This window comes from Drosophila yakuba, chromosome 2L (assembly GCF_016746365.2).
Source record: "Drosophila yakuba strain Tai18E2 chromosome 2L, Prin_Dyak_Tai18E2_2.1, whole genome shotgun sequence".
Lineage (NCBI taxonomy): Eukaryota > Metazoa > Arthropoda > Insecta > Diptera > Drosophilidae > Drosophila > Drosophila yakuba.
This window is the reverse complement of record NC_052527.2, coordinates 12458942-12477827: the sequence shown is the minus strand read 5'-3', so window position 1 is coordinate 12477827 and position 18886 is coordinate 12458942. Positions and strand designations below refer to the sequence as shown.

Here is an 18886-nt window from a genome sequence, read left to right as displayed (position 1 = left end):
CCCAATGTGCGTGGGCGGCGTGGGGGCGTTGGGGCGTGTGGGCGTGGCATTCGAGAGGCGATAAATCAATGGGCGAGCATCCGCTAGGAATGGAGAGTCCCGCCATTGGCGCATACTTAATTAAGTCAATTATTCTAAAGCGATTGCACTGTAAAGTGCGAAAATGGCGTTTCAATACGCTTCGCCTGGCAACACGGGGCGTATGCGTAATGTGGCCTCATCATTGATGCCTTTTTGCCAGTTAGCCTGCCTGTCACTCACAGCTACCAGCCAAAGGACACGCCTTTGAATCCTTGACCAGTCGACCGTTGTTATCCCTTTTGTGTTTGATTGTGGGTCTATATCCTTGAAACATTATACAATTGCGCGGAAGAAACGAAATTGATAAGACGTTTAAAGGTTAAAATGAAAGCTTAAATGAAATACTTAAATTGTTCTTTTAAACATGCAACTAAAAATGTATTAAATAAAATCAATAAAGTATAATATAAAATAATCAGTATAATATTTAATATGCACTTATATGTATATTAATTTCCTCTTTATTTAATAAAAAATTTAAAAATAATATAGTTTGTTGAAAAATATTAATCCAATACCTGCTACATTTTGTACGGTTTGGGAACTCATTTTGCGGTTTGAGATGCTTTCCCCACTGCTCGCTTTTTCCGCTGGCATATGCCTCGCATAAATAATAATGTTGCAATTATTTATTGCTACCACATTTTATGGGCCGCCACATGGCGTTTGATAAGTGCGCCCAGCAGTGCTAGCGAAAATTATAAGCTCATCCATAAAATCGAACAATAAATGGCCACCGAAAAATGGGAGAAGCTTTGGATCCACGCTATTGATCGAGATGCAAAGAAGTATCCGCTTGAGGACCCGAAAATTCTCCATTTCCTTGTGATTTTTCCAGGATTTTCCAGGCAACAGCTATCTCCGTTTGACTGCAATTTATCAGCTTCAGATGCCATCTAATGGCCATAGCCGGATAATAAGCACATCCGAAATTTGCATATTCCTACAACAATGGCAGGCGTCGCTGCTGGCGCTTGGCAGCTGCGCTAATCTGCCCCAAAAGTATCACCCCCCTCCCACCCCAAAGGGGGGGGGGCGGTATATCAAACGCGACAGGGTGCCCGCTTTTGTGGGTGGGCGGTTTTCAGGGGGCGGTAAGGTCGCGCTCGCCGAATGAAAAGGCAAAACAAACCATAGGAAGGTCGGGAGGCAAGCGTTTCCGTTACTGTTCTGGTGTTCTGGTGAAAATGCGCAGCAAACAAAATGAAATGAAAATGCAAATAAAAATGCAAATGTAACTAAACCGAAAGAAAAGTGGCAAGGAAATGAGGTGAACCGTTCGGTTTGTTAAGAAAAACGCAGGCGAAAATTGGTTTTTCAGCATGGACCAGAACCACACGCATCATAGCGCGGTTCGAAACCGAAAACCCCAAGGCGTTAATTGGGTTTATTCGTAAATTTCTTTTTGTTTAACAAAAAGTTTTCCATTCGAGTGTGTGTGCTTCTTGTTTTGCCCTCTGTTCGAGTGTACTGCTGCTGCTGTTGTTGTAATTCGTCGTCTGCCATTTGCATTTCCAATTCCACTTTCGTTGGCTGCCACAGCCGTTGTTTGTTGTTGACAGTAAAAATCGAAATCAATAAAACGAAAATTGATGCTTTCAGCCGTAAAACAAAAAACGGAAATTGAAATGTGGTAAAATGACTGAAGGACCCAGAGCCACAGTCACGGCTTAACCGGCTCGATACAAATCCGGTGGGCGGTGAAATTACATTCAGGGCCAACTATTGCTGAATTTATTATAGCTTCTTCGTATTTGCACAGCAAACAAACATGGTATTCGATATCCAACTACGCCGAATGTCAAAGGTTCCATGTTCGTAATTAAACCCATATGTCTTTATCTGCAGATACCATCAATTTGCGATTATTCTCAATTAAAATTCAATCAGTCACCAGCAGCCGCAAAGTAAGTTTAATACTTTCAACGCCCGCAGTTCGAAATCCGTGCAGCAAAACAGCAAAACTACTCACCGACGCCCACAACAAACAATCATATCTTAGGCCGAATATATTATATACATATCTATATGCTCGCACTCGTCTGTGTGCTGGTGTATGATGCCATTTATTTGCTCAAGATTAGATTAAAAGTAGCGCCGTCTACTGCTAGGAATTGCTTAAAAAAGGCGAAAGGAAAACAACGCTGGGCAGCCTCGAATTGGAATATCACAAACCAACCTGTTCTATCGTAAGTATAAAAATGTTCTCATTTTAACAATGACATGTACTTATTATAATCATTCCTACATTTTTGAACAAATAAAAAACTCGTTTATTTTAAATAACAATGTCAAAATCGTAACTATTTATGGTAGTGTAACTTGTGGGACATTTATTAAAAAACTGTCTTATATTTAAGTATGAAAAGTTTTCTTTATACATATCATCTTTATTAAAGTATCAATATGGTTTCAGCACTTATCTGTCTAACACTCAATGGTTAAATCACAGTGAATGATATTCACCCTATTTTCCATAGCCTTATGTTGGTAAATTTCGCCTCGAGCGCTCTGTACTTATTTGTATATTACTTGGCCGTCTGTGTGTGTTTATCTAAAAGTGTCTAGATAGCTTGCTCTAGTTTCATTAAATCCCGGACATTATTTGGAAAGCGATTGTATCGCTAACTTAATTTAGACGAATCGAAAGCCCAAGTGCGCTGCATTTTCTGAAAGTTGCTGCCACATTCCGATAAAACGCCCACTTGAGCGCAAAACTCCGCGCTGCCATTTCAAATCCAAATCGAGCTGAAGTTTTGATATTTCAAATGTTGATTTCTGTGGGCAGTGACACAAAAACGCAATACGAAAAATACGAAAAATACGAACATTTCAACAATCGAAATGCGTAACTTGCAACTTGCCAGAAATGGCGACGAGGCGTTGAGCTCAGACTTACAGATACGCGTTCTCGCATTCGCCAGATACATTTAGACTGGCTTGGTGCACAAATTTACGATGACGACTCGTTGTCGTTGCCTCTCTCAATATATTTTTTTTTAATTCAATTTCTTTGCTTTTTTGATCTTTTTTTGCACTTACTCAATTTTTTGTCTCGCTTTTTGGCATATTTTTGGTGCTCATAAATTAATATGACGCTCACGTTGGCTTGCGAGACATGTACGACTGTATGTGCGCCCATATCTATAGATATATATCACATATTTTTTTTATTGTTCAGATTTGAGTTGTTTCTGTTGCTGTTGCCGTTTTGCGCTGGCACGCACAGTGGGCATGTAGTCAAACATCCGTGCGGATGACAAGAATTTTTGCATTGAGATGTCCACCCACAAAAAAGTGGAAACGATTCAGCTCTGATTCCGTACCCCACTCTATAAAGAATCTAATCTGCGTGCCCATTGTGCCCATATGCTAAGTGAATACAAATTGCTCGTAATTAGGGAACAGCAGCAGCTAGTTCGGTTGTTACTGCGCCACATAAAAGTCGAAATAATAAAACTTAATCGTACGTACATCAAATTGAGCGTCAAATGAAAATCAAATTTGAATTGCGGGGGAAATGGAAATGCTTTATGAATGGGCGATTTCCCCGAAACCCCCGCCATTTCATGTGCGTAAAGAGTTGAGTACACCACTCGCTTGTTGTCATTCCAAATTGGAAGTGTGAATTGCTAATGGAAATTACTTTGGCCAAATGACAGCTAACAATGGCCGGGTAATAACTGAAAGGTGAGCACCGAACGCAACTGTCAGTTGGATCTAAAAATATTTGGAAATTCCCGATAAGCTGTCACTACTAGTATGTCCCTTACTTTTAGTCATAAGACTTTCGTCTCTCACAGATATCTCTAATCGAGCCACCTTCCGATTAGCTGCACTCCAATCAGCAGCTTATCTGTTCGTGATTGGCATGGTTCCTGCCAGCGGGTGCCCACTGTAATAAATGGTGCCCGAAATGGCACTCAAGTGTCGGCCACTTAATAGCGAATTTCTGGCTGCCCGAACAAGTCGTAAAGATGCATCGCAGCTCGGATTGCGGTCCCATCGGAACTGCACTTTAAAAGATGTTTGCAAAAGGAAAGTGAAAAGCGCAAAGGTCAGGCGGGGGAAAACTCAATATGAAAAGCGACGATGTCGTGCTGCGTTGCACAGTTTTCAGTTGGGATTCCCATCTGCTTTTTCCTGCTTTCAGTTACTATTTGTTCTTTTTGTTTTGTTTTGCAGCTCTTCATAACTGTTGCATATATAAATGCGAACCATTGCGTATTCTCAATTAATTGAGACAAATTACCCATACGCCGGGTGGGTGAACGACTGGCGAGAGTTCAATTCGGTTTGTATTGAAGTGCTTTCCTTTGGTTTCGTTTGCTTCATTGCATTGTCTGGTTACCAAGCGAATAAAAATGGAAATTTTGCCATAATAACTTTAATTTGCCCCAATCGATCCAATGGCAATTATTATTAGATTTCGTTTTGTTTGCTTCTGATTTCTGCTCCCATTCGGCAGCACCTTGAACCACATTATTCGCGAAATTGCCCCCACGATGAATCTGCCGCTGGAGCTAGCAGTTCTCAAATCAGTTCAATCAAACAATCAAACGCGGCTCGGGCTAAGACATATAAGACATAACTGTCTGTTGTCTGAACTGGAGTCCCCGACTTGGGCACGCCATCATCATCATTCGCCCCCCGGAATCGCCATGGAACTTGTTTTGGTCTTGACTCCGTTCGGTTTCTGTTCGCCGGGCAGGTATATAGTCGTATTTTTGTGCACGCCACTTTATGTAAGCATTAAAACTAGCGCCTGTCGAGTACACAAGGTGCACAGAAAAAAAAATTGACTTATTAATAGTCAGTAACATATTCAAAACTATAAATGGATAATGCAAGCAGTAGATTCATATACATTTTTAGTATCTTTTGGTCACTTATCTAAACGAAGTTTTTCCTTGACTAAGAAGGAGAAACTCAAAACGCACTGTTGTTTATTATAATAAAAAACATTTTTTAAGCCTTTAAATTTGTGAAATTTGTCTTTTTTTTCCGTGCTCAAGCGGCAGCTAGACATTCGCAAAGACACAACTACAGCTGCCTGGTGTAGATACATTTGTATCTACACGTAGCCATGCCATGCTGTTATTTTTTGTGCAACTTTTGGCGTTGTTGTTGTTTAATGCAGTCGTTGCTGGTGTTGTTGCTGTTGTTGTTTATGCAATTTGCGAATATTTGTTACAAGGTCAATTCGTTAAACGAAAAGTGCGAACAAAAAAGCAAGCAATATATATAATATTTTATCTCATCCACAGCATGTGAGTATGATCCAGATCCGGAATCGCCGTTTACCACGTCGAACTGTATCGTATTTAAAAAAAAATTCATTTCGCCCCCGCAGAAAGAAAGAAAGTTCAATTAACGGACTAATTTGAATTGAATCGCGTTAAACTGAAGCCGAGTTGTGGCGCAGGCTGGGTCACTTTGCATGTACGAGTATCTTCTTTGGTGCTGCCTTTGATGCTGTGATGTGGCCAACAGCTGCAACCATTTTGGCCAACCATCCCATTTCTCGGCCGGCCGAAGAGCAACAATGAGATGGGAAAATTTACAAATTGAATTTGCTGTCAGCTGCCGGGATGGATGGTTGACGCAAATGACTTCTGCTCCCTTGTCCCTCCTGCCGCCCAACCGATGGGGAAATTATTTTTTGTGGCCCAATTCGTTTCGTTTTTGGGACCCTGGCACTAAGTGCACCGGAGGATTAGATGCAAATGGAGGGTGGTGGACAATTCTGCTGCCATCCCCACAATGCGTTTGCGTGGGCGTCGACAAATTTCACCGATAATTGCCTGACCCAGCCACAAGATGCAAATGTATCTGCCGCTCACAGCTGTTGCTGCCTGTGAGGCCTGTGATGTCTGCGATGCCTGCGATGCGATGACATAATCGAGTGCATAGCTAGCACATGTGCGGATGCAGCGTATCTGTATCTGAATGGCCACTTTGTAATTTCCATCGGTCGGTGGCAGGCGTTAATGGAAAAGGCAGGCGTTTGCAAAGCCAATGAAACTGAACAGATAGCTCTTTACACGTCTGCTTAAATCGGCTTAAAAACGATTAATTTCTTAAGAGATATTCTTTAGTGTGAATGTGCATTTAGTGAGCTCCATAAGTTCGTCGTTATTATCAGAACACATATATATTGAAACTTGTTATATCTAAATTGTGTTACTTTATAAACAGAAACAATAGTTGCTTTACCAGATAATCGAAATGAATGCAAACAGACTGAATGTGGGACATAAAGTGAAAATGGCTTAAAGCGCTTGTGTTTCCATCTCTGTTTTTCCTGGCACGCTTCGATTACTGCACTCAGAGGTGGCTGGTTAAGCTCCAAAAGCATTTCTGCCTTTTTTTTACTGAGCTGGCTACATTTCCCTTTCCCCAAGTGGATGCCCACGCCCACGAATTCGCCCACGCCCTCGCACCTGAGCATCTAAATACCTAGGCCTGGCCAAGGGTTAACTCCAATGACGTCAATGGCGGCGGTGTTTGTTAAACGCACTCAAGGGGGAGGGGGGGGGGGGAGTGGTGGGTGGGTTTAAGGGGGCGTGCTGCTGACACATTGCAACATGCAACAAGCGGGCTCAACAACACAAAAAGCCGAAGCTGCAAAAATTCAGCCATGCTGAAAGTTTCTGTTGACGTCGTCGTCAACATAGTTGGCAGTTTTGTTGATGCTGCTGCTGTTGTTGCTGCTGTTGCTGTTGCTGCTGCAGTTGCTGCTGCTGCTGCTGCTGATGTTGCTGCAACTGCTGGTTGATGGTCAGCGAAGGGAGAAGGGGCAGAGGGTGGGCAGGTCAGCCGAAAGTAAAAACTTGTTCCCTTTGCCTGGCCCCAAAATGTTCGTGCTCCAGTGACTGGCTGCTGACTGCTTGTTGCAACGCTTAATGGGCCAACTTTGCCGCAGACAATTTTCCCTCTTGCGGATGAGTTTATTAATTGTATTTCAGTACCGAAAGTCGCGCCCTCGGCGCTTTTTTCAACAACACACCGCTGCAGAGAAAATGGAAATCCTGGCGATGCACTCGAAATCGGATTATGTTCATCAGTACACGTCCTTCTGTTAGGTTAAGCCTTAAGCGCAATGGTGATACGATTAAAGTGCATTAAAGTACCGCGGAATTTAAAATGTGCATGTCTATAGATTAAAATAATGCATTTATACGTATAAAAACATAAATACTCACATAAAGCTTAAGTTAATTGAAACATTCCTTTGTACTGAGTTACAGACGTTTTTCGAGTACACTCACAACTAAATTGGTTTTCCCTGCGAAAATAATAAGCACATAATAAGCAAAATATTTACATTAAGTTTGGATGAAGTGAGCTTTAAACTACATTAATATTTTCACTGGAATTCCGGATGTAGAATAGACTGGCACTGCAGCGAACATTTGGTTTATTTTGGGGTTTCTTCTTCGCTAACCAAGTGCTAATGGAATACCCTCCCCCCTTTTTTTTCGCATCCTTTGAGTACGCAATTAGCTGCGCATTTCACTGCTCCTCTTCCCATTCCGTTGGCCATCCTTATTCCTATGGCAGCTGCACTTCCGCTGAAAACGAGCTGGCTTGTTTATGCCACGCCCCCCACAGCTTTGCAGGGGCTGCAGCCTCATTTTGACCATTTATAGCGCGCATTTCACGTAATATGCGTCATTCATTTCGTTTTTATTTTTGGCACCGAACGAATTTTCCCCCAAAACCATTGACAAACGTTGCCTGCTTTTGGGCTGCGACGCATTTCAGTGTTTTTTGATAAAACGTCATGACCATGGTCAGTGGAAAAAAAGGGATCGCAAATGGAGGCGAAGGTTTGAATTCGTGCAGGATGAAGGATACGGGGGTATTTGGGGGCCAAGGCCATAATTGTCCTTGAATTCCCCTCCACAGACAATGGACAAACGGGAAAAAAAGAACGAATTTTGGCAAATGCCAAACATTCAAACTATTCACTCGCCATATTCGCAGCCTTGGAATATTCGCACAAACGTATTGAAAAGCAATCATGGCCAAGATATATGGCCAGTTGGCAGCACAGGGTCAGTGGGCGGAATGGCCATCTTGGCTGGCCAATTGGCCGATTGGCCGATTGCAAATGATTCGGCAAATTGAGACGAGAGCGTTTGCACTGCAGATTGGATTATACCAGTTGGATTTGGCCAAAAAAAGCATAGCTTTAAATTGAATTTGGAAATCCAATTAATTAATACAGTACAAGAAAAGGGCACATACATTTGCATAACTCACAGAAATCTTTTGCAATATTTGTTTCTTTGCTTTTCCCAGCTTTAGCTGTCTTTCATTTGTCATTCGAGACCTTTTCCCGTTGGCGGTTTTCCAACCAACATTGTTTTATTTGTTATGAGGGCCAGAAAAAGTTGTCCCCAACCTTATGGACCCTGCGTTTGCATCGCAGTTTTGTGGCATTTCTTTCCTGTCTGTTTTCTTTTTGCGTCGCGTCTGCTGACCAAATGTTCCTTCCTCTACTTTCCCCGGGTTTCGAGGTGATTTCCCAAAACCTCATGATGACGGGACGACTATGGGCCCATTAGCATGTCCTTTTCTATACACTTTCAAGGGGCTGCTTTTATCTGCTGTTTAAAATATAACGCAACATACTTATCTTCTTACGTATTTCAACATTTTAGGGGTTTAGGTTGTTTTATTTTATTTACTTTTAAAACGATTGCAATTTAATAATAAAGCATAATCTATATATATTTCCAGCATTGGTTGCTCTTCTTTAGCCATTCACTTACCAACTCTTTGATGGCTTTTCAAGAGCTCTGTTAAGGATTCAATCTCTGCACTGGCACTAATGACCTCTCATGGTTTTATGCATTTTTAAGGGCATTTGATTGCCGCCTGATGTACTTCAATGGTTATTTATAACATTTCCATAATTGTGGGAACGCATTTGAAATGCCTCGCAGTCTGTTTGTGGCTCGCCGCTTCTCTCCTTCACTCTTAGCCGATTTTTCTCTGCTCCTTTTAGCCGTCTGTGCTTGTTGGCCAACACGTGTCAAGGATTAGGGGTTGGCCTGCGGCTGGACTGCTGCCGCCCTGGGTCTGCTTCATTAGCGTGTGTCCATCGGGACTGGAACCCAGCCCCGCATAAATTGCTCCAACTTTAACCCTTCAACGGGCCAGTGACGGGGGGGTGGAGGGGCGAGCCAGTCAAGCGTTTTATCGGCTCGGACCAGCAGTCAGTAAAAAGGCTTAAGGGCTGCACCGACCGCAGCTGCCAATGATGCATCGTCATGGAGCCATCCAGTCAGCCAGCCTCCTTGCTCTCCTGCCAGCTTTGCAAGTCCGGAGGCTCCAATCCTGACTGGCATGCGTTCGCTCGGTTCACTGGCATATCCTTTTTCGATGCACTCAGAAAAATGCTGAGCAATGGTTTGAGCACATTGAAGTAGTGGTACCTTTGGCAAATAAAAAGGGTAATAACTTTGAAAATAATACTTTTACTCTTAGCAGACTAAATTCTAGTTTAGCCAAGTTTAATTCTTATGAAAATATACTGCGTTGTTTATTTAACACAAATCCCTATAACACATTTCATTACTATTAGTAGTAGTCAAAGAAACAGCCAGCAGATTGTGATTTATTTTGGTAATATTGTATATTTTTGCGAGTGCACTTGCAACGTCAGTTGCTTTTAGTCCTAGCCCCGTCCCGCATCCTTTTCCCCATTTGACTTACCTTGAGCCTTCGTCGTCCTGCCTGCAGCAGTTGATCATTTCTGCTCGACTGCAGCCATTGCCAAGGATATAATTCCATTTATTCGCAACTTATTCCGTTTCCTTTCATGCTGCCTCCACTTTCCTTTTGGCAAGCTGTAAGGTTTTTTCCTTTTATGTAAGCATTTTTCTACTGCAACTTTGTGATTTATTTGGGACGAGTTTTGTTTTCCACAAATTGATTTCTGTGAGTTATGACGGTTACTTTGGTTTTTTAGGATTTCTTGCGAGGCAAAGTTCCATTCCCCAGATCCCTGCGATTGATTTACGCAAAGATTTCGTGCGCAACTAAGACCCTTTAGATATTTATGTGATGGGCTGATAATCGGACTCGAAGTATCTTACCTAAATTATTTCATATGCCAAGCCTGAGCAAGCCACTCGCCATTTCGCACATTTATTTCTTTTGCCAGACTTTAGTCTGCTTTTTGCCTAAGCAAAAGCCTCTACGCTCGTTTTCATATTTTGTAATTTCCCGAGATCATAAAAACTTATTGCCACACTAAAGGCACCGAAAGTTTTGCGGGCTAAAAATAAATCCACTTGGTAAATTTGTTTGTTTGTGGCATCCCATTAGGCTCGTTTCGTCCTAATATCAATTACCAGGACGGGAGCCAGCAGTCATAACCAGGATCCCGTCGCGTGAACGCCGTAAAAAGCGGCAGAGGAGCCTACAAACTGGAGGGGGTGGCAGGACCCAGAGGACATCGGAAGTCGCCGGAGATGGAGAAGTGGCAGGAGGTAGGGGAAAAGCCATTAATGGCCCAAGAGGCGCCTCACTTCTGCGCCAATCATGTGTGGCTTAGTCGTAGGTGACACCAACAGCTAATAGAACAATGCCAGGCCTCTGATGGACTGCAGACAGGGATTTACAGGAAAGGAGGCCAGTCCGTGGACCGAATGCCACATTGCCATGCCCCGGGCATTCCTCGTTTTGTCCGGACTCAATTGAGCCCGAATCAATCAGCCATCAACCATGAGCCAGCGATGAGTTGGGGAACATGCGTCGCCCTTTCGGCACTCGGAGCTCGACATCAATTAGGAAATGCAATTTCAGGTTTCGATGGCTGTTTTGGGTGTGTGCGTGTGTGTGTGCAGGCCAAGGATTTCGGAGGTCCTCACTGGACCCTGAACTGGCAATAAATTTAAACAAAAACCAATTTTGCGTCGCAAAAAGTTTGTCACCCAGCAGCAGAAGGGAACTTTGAACAGGACTATGAATTATTGAGTTGATTGCAGGACATACAAAAATAAATAAAAGTGAGCAAAGGACAAATAAAAAATTCCGTTCCTGAAACTGGAAATTGTTGGTGGCCAAAATACAAAACAAAATCTATAGTTCAAACTAAATTCGGGTTTGTATGTGTTTATTTCAAGATTAAAAAAGATTTGTGATTCATTTCAAGCCATCGTTTTTGCCCTGTCATCACTTGCATAAATCCTTATTATTATCCTTTTAGAGGTTGGCGTTCTAATATTAAGCTTTTATACGTTTTTTTTAGTCACGCAATTCTCAGTTTTGGATTTTAAAGAAAGGTAAAAGCTGTCTCTGACAACCTGGGCGAATTTGTCACTTTATATTTGCCACAGCGTTGCGTATACGCAATGTTGAAGCTGCAGCCGCCAGAGGCAAGTAAGCGTGGAAATGGCAAGAAAATTCTACATGCATGTACAGTAGATTTTCACAGGTGACTCCAGAAATATTGATTTTTTATGCGATGCAATAAAGTGCATATAAAGTAAAAGATTTGGCGGTCAGTTATATCAAAGAAGTGTATATTAATCTTTAACCATTTTAGGAAAGTATAAAAATACCATTGACGCTCATTTGGGTGATTGCATAGAAGCTCCACTGTAGCTGCTCGAAGAAAGTGAGCTGACAAAGGAAATGTGCGTGGCAAGCGGGTGTCTGAGCTGCGGCACGTTTCGCAGAGAGCTCTAACTAGCAGGAGTCCGTGCCCCTCCAGGATCCTTTGAATGGAAGTGCGAGGCTGCCAAATCAGCAAGGCAAAGCAATGGCAGGCACTGAACGCTGGAGACAAGCATAAAACGCCTGGCAAAGGTCACGAACACAACCTTTTAGCTGCTATTTCAGTGCAGAAATGTATTTTCCCTCGCTCGCTTGGGGCTCCCTCCCATTTTCCTTTTGCCCCAGCCCTCTCCTCCCATCTCCTGCCATTTTCCGCGCCACGCATCAGCGATTTTCACTCACCACTGATAGTTGGCACCGCAGCGCAGAAAGCAGGGAAAGCGGCGAAGGCGGCGAAAGTGAAAAGTGGAGGCGTGGCCCGATGCGAAGGTGAAGTGCCTCCGAAAAGTAGCTGGCAGCTCTGGCCAAGGACGCAGCTCGCGAGGATACTTTAAAGGGAAAGGCCGCCTCAAAGGATATCCCTCCTTCAATTCTCAGGTTTGATTAGCTACACCCTGGGATTTGAGATCTCAAAGACATAAAAGTTACTCTCGAATTGCGGTTCTTTGTGGTCCCTAAATTTTTTATGACAAATTTTTAAACCCAAGCTTGTGTAACTTACGCGCAGTTAGAATTGAGTCATGGATGTATCCTTAAAACTACATTCTTATATAACTAAAACTTCGTATCCGCGTGAGGGTCATTGTACATATTAGATCTTGATGCCCAAGTTAAGGCAAGTGCTATAATTTGTAAAAAAAGGTTTGGTAGGACACAAATATGCCTTAAATTACAGCAGTGTTCCCCAGGATACGGAACATTGATTAGCTAATCCCAACTAATGAAAACCCGCTCAAACGTTAAATTGAAGGCAACTTTGTGCGAAAGGGTCTGCATTTTAGATCCAAAAGCCACGCAAGCATTTCAAACCTTAAATAACCGAATTTAAAGCCCGAACAGAGATATCTGTCATTATGAGTTGCCTATATATATCCTGTGGTAGGGGAAATGGGAATACGTGTCTGGCATTCTCAAGGTTGGACTTTAATGCTTTCTCATCACACCAAAGGCGATGTCTGTCATATATACATATATACGTATGTATATATATGTGGCACGTTAATGTTGGTAAGCCCTATGCAAATATCAGAATAATAACAACGCACTTCGAACTGAAGGACCTTGGGATGCGGTTGGCTTGCAAATGGAGAAACGGATATGAAGCCGAGCTGCTGCTGTGCCCTTCATTTGGAATAATATTTAAATAGTTTGGCAAATGCAAAGCCATCAAGTACTGCATACCACCATACACCCAGCACACAAACAATATGGGGAGAGTATTATATGTGAGCGTGTTTGCGTTCTTGTGATTTATGCCTTTCTGCACAAATATTTTCTCATTCATATATTTTTATTTTGGGCTATTTTTGCACGCAACCCAAAATGTGGGGATCTAAGTATGTATACGACACAATTTGGGTAATAGACAGGACATCAAGGTGGCGCCAGATTCACGGGAGACACAAAATGAGTACAATGAAATACTAGGGTATGCGAAAACAAACCTTTTGCGACACCATAATCACGGGTTGTAGCCATAAATCTAGCACGACACAATGAGGACGAAGGACCTTCACCCCATTAAATTTCAAACACCTGAACCGCAGGCGATTTGTTTCGACTGAAATCGGGTATTTTCGACTGTATCTTAAACGTTTTACTTTACATTCGCCACATTACTTTTAATGGCGCATATTTATTTTAGGACATTCCATTCCACCCTTACTTCCTTACGAGCGCATGAAAACAGTTGCCTACTTCTAGGCGGTGCTCATAATCGCTTAACTTATTCCATCTGCGAGAAATGGAATGGTTATTAAGGAGTGCGAGTGCCTTCCAATAAACACTGCCGAACTTTGGCCAACGATGTGCGAATGATGGAGTGGAGTGGGCGTAGTGGAGGGATTGGGTTCCAGGTACAGTAGGTTGATTCCTTCGCCATCTTGGGGACCCTTTTTGGGCTTTGTGTGCCGCGTTCGCTCTGCCATAAAAGTCTCGTAATCATTACGAGCCAGCCAGCTGTTTTCCCTGCCACGCGCAGCATCCGAAACAAAACAAAAAGTGCTACAAGAAGAAAAAATAGGAAAAAAAAAACTCAAAGCAGCAAAGGAAAATCAGGCAAAAGGAAATGGCGCTGGCAGGAAAATAAGGAAAAAACATTGCTGCCACCGATGGCTGAAGTTCGTTTCGTTTCGAGCGATTTCGGAGCTTAGCCTTGACTCGCTTACGGCTGACACTGAGAGAAATATATGCAAAAAACAATACGTGATATTTAGGTATAAGGAAAGGCTAAAAGCCCATTTTGATTGCTGTTAATAATATGTCAAGTAGGAACACTATAGTGGAGTGCTCGACTATACGATATTTATAACTAAATATAACCATTGGTTAGCTCGTGTACTGAAGTCTAGGTGTGCTAAGGCTCTTTGGTGCGGGAGTCACATTTTCTCACAGTGTAGAAGAGCGCGCATACGCAATGTGGGCGAGGAGCGCCATCTTGACGACGCCTGTTGTCACTGGCTTGGGTGTCTAATCTTATCTGTTACTTTCGGCTGCCGCTCCCGTGCGTTCGTGTGTGTGTGTGTGTGTATCTGGCTGTATGTGAGTGTGTCCTGGGTCGCCTCCTCAAAGTCATTTAAAATTGTTGTGCACAGAATGTAGGTACGTGGAGTGGGGGTGGATTAGGGGCAGTGGGGAGCATTCCTTGCTTTTGCCCTCCATCACAAACAGCAGAGAATTCCTCCTAATTTGGTCCACGCGACTTTTATGACTTTAGTGCGGCCCCACTTTGCCATTCAATTTCACTTTCTGCCGAGGATTTATCATTAAAATGGTAAGAGGAATTGACTTGGGCTTTTGGCTTTGTAATGCGCCATTGATTCATATTTTTATACACCTTTTAATGCTTATTCTTGACTCTGCGGATTACGTTCCAACAATAAAGGCTATTTTTAGCGCCTATAGAAATGAGTTACAGCATAGTGTGAATTTTCTTTAAGGACAAACAAACTTTAAGGGATTGGCTGAAGAAAAACTGGAAAAGCTAATAATACGCTCATTACTGAGAATTGAGAACGGAGATTGTGCCAAAATGGACGTGTTTACCAGCAAATCGATAATTTTGCCAGAGGAATTTCCCACGTTGCCATCTAGGTTCACATCCTTCAAAGGCCCTGATGCATTCACACCACTTCACAGCTCATTAGACAGGAAACGCTGTCGGTTCCAGGGAAAGCAGTCGACTCTGTTTTTCTGCGAATGCAGCCTTTGAAATGCTTAAAAATAACAATATGAAGGCAACCCGAATCGTTGGGCAATTGATTAATTTGGCGTTATTAATGTCGCAAGCTATTTTTATCTCAGCTGTGGCAGCTGGAAAATGGGAAATGGGAAATGGAGCCGCTCCTAAAAGTCCATCGAGGGCCACGTCTGCCTGTCAAACAGGAGGACACATATGATGTCTCAATGGAATGGCGGGTGATAATGTGAATGGGGGCATGGAAATGTATTTCCCTTACAACTCAGCACTCGAGGCTCTTGTCAATTTCCGCCTTCTCGTCCTTTTTGCCGCCTAGCAGTTTCCTTTTCCTCATCGATTGCCTGGCTGCCTGACTGTCTGTCTGTCTGTATGTCTGAGTGCGGAAAACTCTTGCACGTGTACAGCTTCTGGCAGAAAAATCAATTAACTTAAATTAATTCCACGAATCCAAAAGTTCCCCCTTTCGCCAGCCCATCTGTACGTATGTATGTACAGATACATACCACCCACCAGATCACCTCACTTCGCCAGCCTTCACATGAGCTTAGCATTGTAAATTTGTTTGCCAGACTTTGGCTAAGCTCATTGGCTGAGAGCTTTGGCTGCTGTAATACCAAATGTTCCGACAATTTAATTTGCATTTTATGCGCCAATCGATTGGATAGACCGGGTTGTCGGAATTCAGGCTTGGCTTTCGCATAATATGCTGGGGGCTTAGGCCAGCTAGATTCAATTGCCACATGTGGTCTATGGTCTAGGGAAGTGGGAGTCTGGGTGGGAGGAGGACACCATCCTTAAATGTAACCATGTAATGTTAAGGACTTTCAACGGTTGTGGTTTCTACTCAAAGACAATTCATTTGGGCTATAAGGAACTTGCACATATTTTCGTGGTTAGTTAATGGTTTGTTTCAATCTCGTAACATTTCAAAGTCCGAAATTGTTCTATGATTATCTTTCAAAAGTCAAATATTTCAGAAAACTGCAAACAAACCATGGCTTCAAATGTATTCACCTTGAAAAATGAAAATTTCCCCCAAAAGCAATGCTTTTGTGGCCTCCATTGAGCCCGTGAAAGTAGACAAATGGTAATTAGGCCAATCAACGAGGCGGCTGATCTCCGATACGCACATTTGGTCCTGGCCAAATGGCCATTCGAAACCACGACAGCAAACACACTGAATCACTCAATTATCGTTTAATCAGAATGTGCAATTACCAAATTTTCCAAATGAGTTGATGAATGATGCAAATGGCATTGCATCGCAGAACACAAAGAGCATAACTCAACAATTGCATTTCGGTCGTTTGGTAATGGTTAATGCTATATTTATCCGGCCAGATGAATCATTTAGCATGTTTTCATAATTAATTAAATTCCAGCGCTAACTGAACCCGAACCTGACCTGTTGGAAAATTGTAATGAACAATGGTTTCCTGGGTGTGTCAGCATTTAATTACGAAAAAGTTTTGCCGCCTTTGCTTAGAATAATGTATTTAAGCAATTTCTATTACTTTGCATTTACTTTGCACCCTTCAAAACGGAAACTTTTGAAGTTGTCTTAAAATGGAGAAATAGTTAAGATTGAAGAACAAATGGATGAAGTTTTTCAGCATTTGTGGCCTTTTGTTTGTGAATGTAAATGAAATTAAAGTTCCCGACACGTAGGCAAACACACTGTGCACCACACATACATATACATATACGTCTAAGGCACATCCTTTGGATACATTTTGCTCACCAGTCGTGTGCGTGTGGAGCTACAAGTTGTGCATAAATAATTTGCAGCAGCTGCGCTTGATTGACTAACTGACTAAATGACTGACTGACTGACTGCGCTACGGAATGACAGGCATTAGGGGAATGGGGATGACTTTACTAGCGGCGTGCAACAAATGAAAATCATTGACAATCGCGGCAAAGTTGCCCACACGTCCCCTTCAAGGACATACAGGATATAAAACCAAGCAACACCTCACCGGATGAGAAGGCGTTGGTTTGTGGGTGGTTGGTTGTTGGGTGGTTGGTTGGGTGGTTGGTTGGGTGGTTGGTTGGGTGGTTGGTTGGGTGGTTGGTTGGGTGGTGTGGTGTGGGGCGTGCGCACGTCATCGGTTTGAGGAAAACCTGACCCACACTTTCCCACACAGCGTCAATCAATTCGGAAAAGTTTAACGAACCTGCGAGGTATATGTGTCAGTTGTCAGCGTGTGTATACGCACTTTGCCGCCATCAAAAAAGAGGACTGCTCAAAAAAAGCTTCGCTCGCAAGGGTTCTGAGATTTGTAGCCTTGATTGGAAAAGCTTTTTCATTTTCCCTACCAATTTTCGAAATTGTCTACATGTAAAGTGACATTTCCCTACTTTCACTTTGTTATGCAGAACTTTTTAAGCTTCGGAAAGTACTCAGCTAAGAATGAAACCTATGGATAAAAGCATATGCCAACAATTTATGGAACACAATTTTAGGAATAAAGCCTACGGATAAAAGCATGTGCCGAAAATGTGTGGAACAAAATTATATTTTATCATTTGTTTATAGACCAACTCAAACAATTTATTTATTATTTAATTATTCTGCAAACGCAGTACTTTGTCTTAAACACTATATTTACTCATTAGCTTTGTAAAATAATACTCTTTGAGTCAGAGCTGGCATTCCAAAACTTACACACCTAACCACCGACGACTATCTACATCACCATCCGTGCTCCTTTTGCAGGACGTGCTTGTAGATGGTAAAAGGAACAGGATACGGTTTAGGCACCGGAATCTTGATCTGCTTGATCACCTCGACGGGATAGGGTTTCTCCACCTCGACGGGGTATGGCTTCTCCACGGTGTAGGGTATCTTCTTTTCGGTTATTTCGGGCACTATTTTGTACACCGGCACGTGGATCTCCTGCTGGACGGGCACGTGGACGGCGTAGGGTTCCGGTATCTGCAGCCGAATGACATTGGGCACCTGAACGGCCACCGGATGGGGAATGGGCAGTGGCACCTTTTCGATCACGTGCACCGGCACGTGCTTCGAGATCTCCGAGTACGTGGTGGGTGTGTGGTGGTGGAAGTGGCCATCGCCTCCTCCGCCGCTGCCTCCTGATCCGCCGATGCCGCCACCGCCGCCTCCTCCGCCGTATCCGTAACCATCGCCATATCCTTCGCCACTGTGCTCCGAGGCGCAAATCAGTTGAATACTGCAAATCAGAAGCTGAAAGGCAATCCAGAGTTGGAGTGTGAATCGAGAGATTCTCTATTTCGAGGGCTTGCACTTACGAATCTCCACATCTTGTCTATGTCCGTGTGGCTTTCTGGCCGGATCTCTGTGCAGCAATGCGAGTGGCTGCAATCTGTCCGCTGGTTTTTATAGCTGGCCCAAAAGTGAAAGATTCGCAATTGGGCCTAGGACGGCCGGTTGATGTAACCATAGCATTGAAATAGAAAGTATTGCATTACCACTCGGCTCGCATAATTTCCATTGTGCGCTTTTTCCAGGGAAAAGTTATATCAACAAATTGGGTTCAACTGGGTATCAAGTGGTTCGAGTGAGCGCGGACATGGTCCATTCCATTGCGAATCGCATCGACTTGGCTTGGCTCGGTTCGCTTTAGGGTTAAGGTTGTTACACGTACTTGAGTTCTGCATGCCACCAGCTGCAAAAGTGATAGTCATCCCAATGGTCCACCGCAAGTGGCTGCCACCAACTTGCAACTTGCAGCATGCAGCATGCAATTGTAAGCTGCTGCAGGCGGTCGGGCAACTTTTAATCAGCGACCGAGATTGGCGCAGACAATGAATAGGAAGCTGAAAACTGGT

At 43.1% G+C, this 18886-nt stretch overlaps 1 protein-coding gene across 1 annotated transcript; it reads right to left on the bottom strand.

Annotated features, from left to right (window-relative positions):
• Positions 1-17162: 17162 nt before the first annotated feature.
• On the bottom strand, positions 17163-18834 carry LOC6527882 (keratin, type I cytoskeletal 16). Its single transcript, XM_002088918.3, has 2 exons — positions 18347-18834; positions 17163-18281 (listed from the first exon to the last, which is right to left on the bottom strand). The coding sequence occupies exons 1-2, from the start codon at positions 18356-18358 to the stop codon at positions 17769-17771; spliced, it is 525 nt and encodes a 174-aa protein (XP_002088954.1). The 5' UTR covers positions 18359-18834; the 3' UTR covers positions 17163-17768.
• Between the last annotated feature and the right edge of the window lie 52 nt (positions 18835-18886).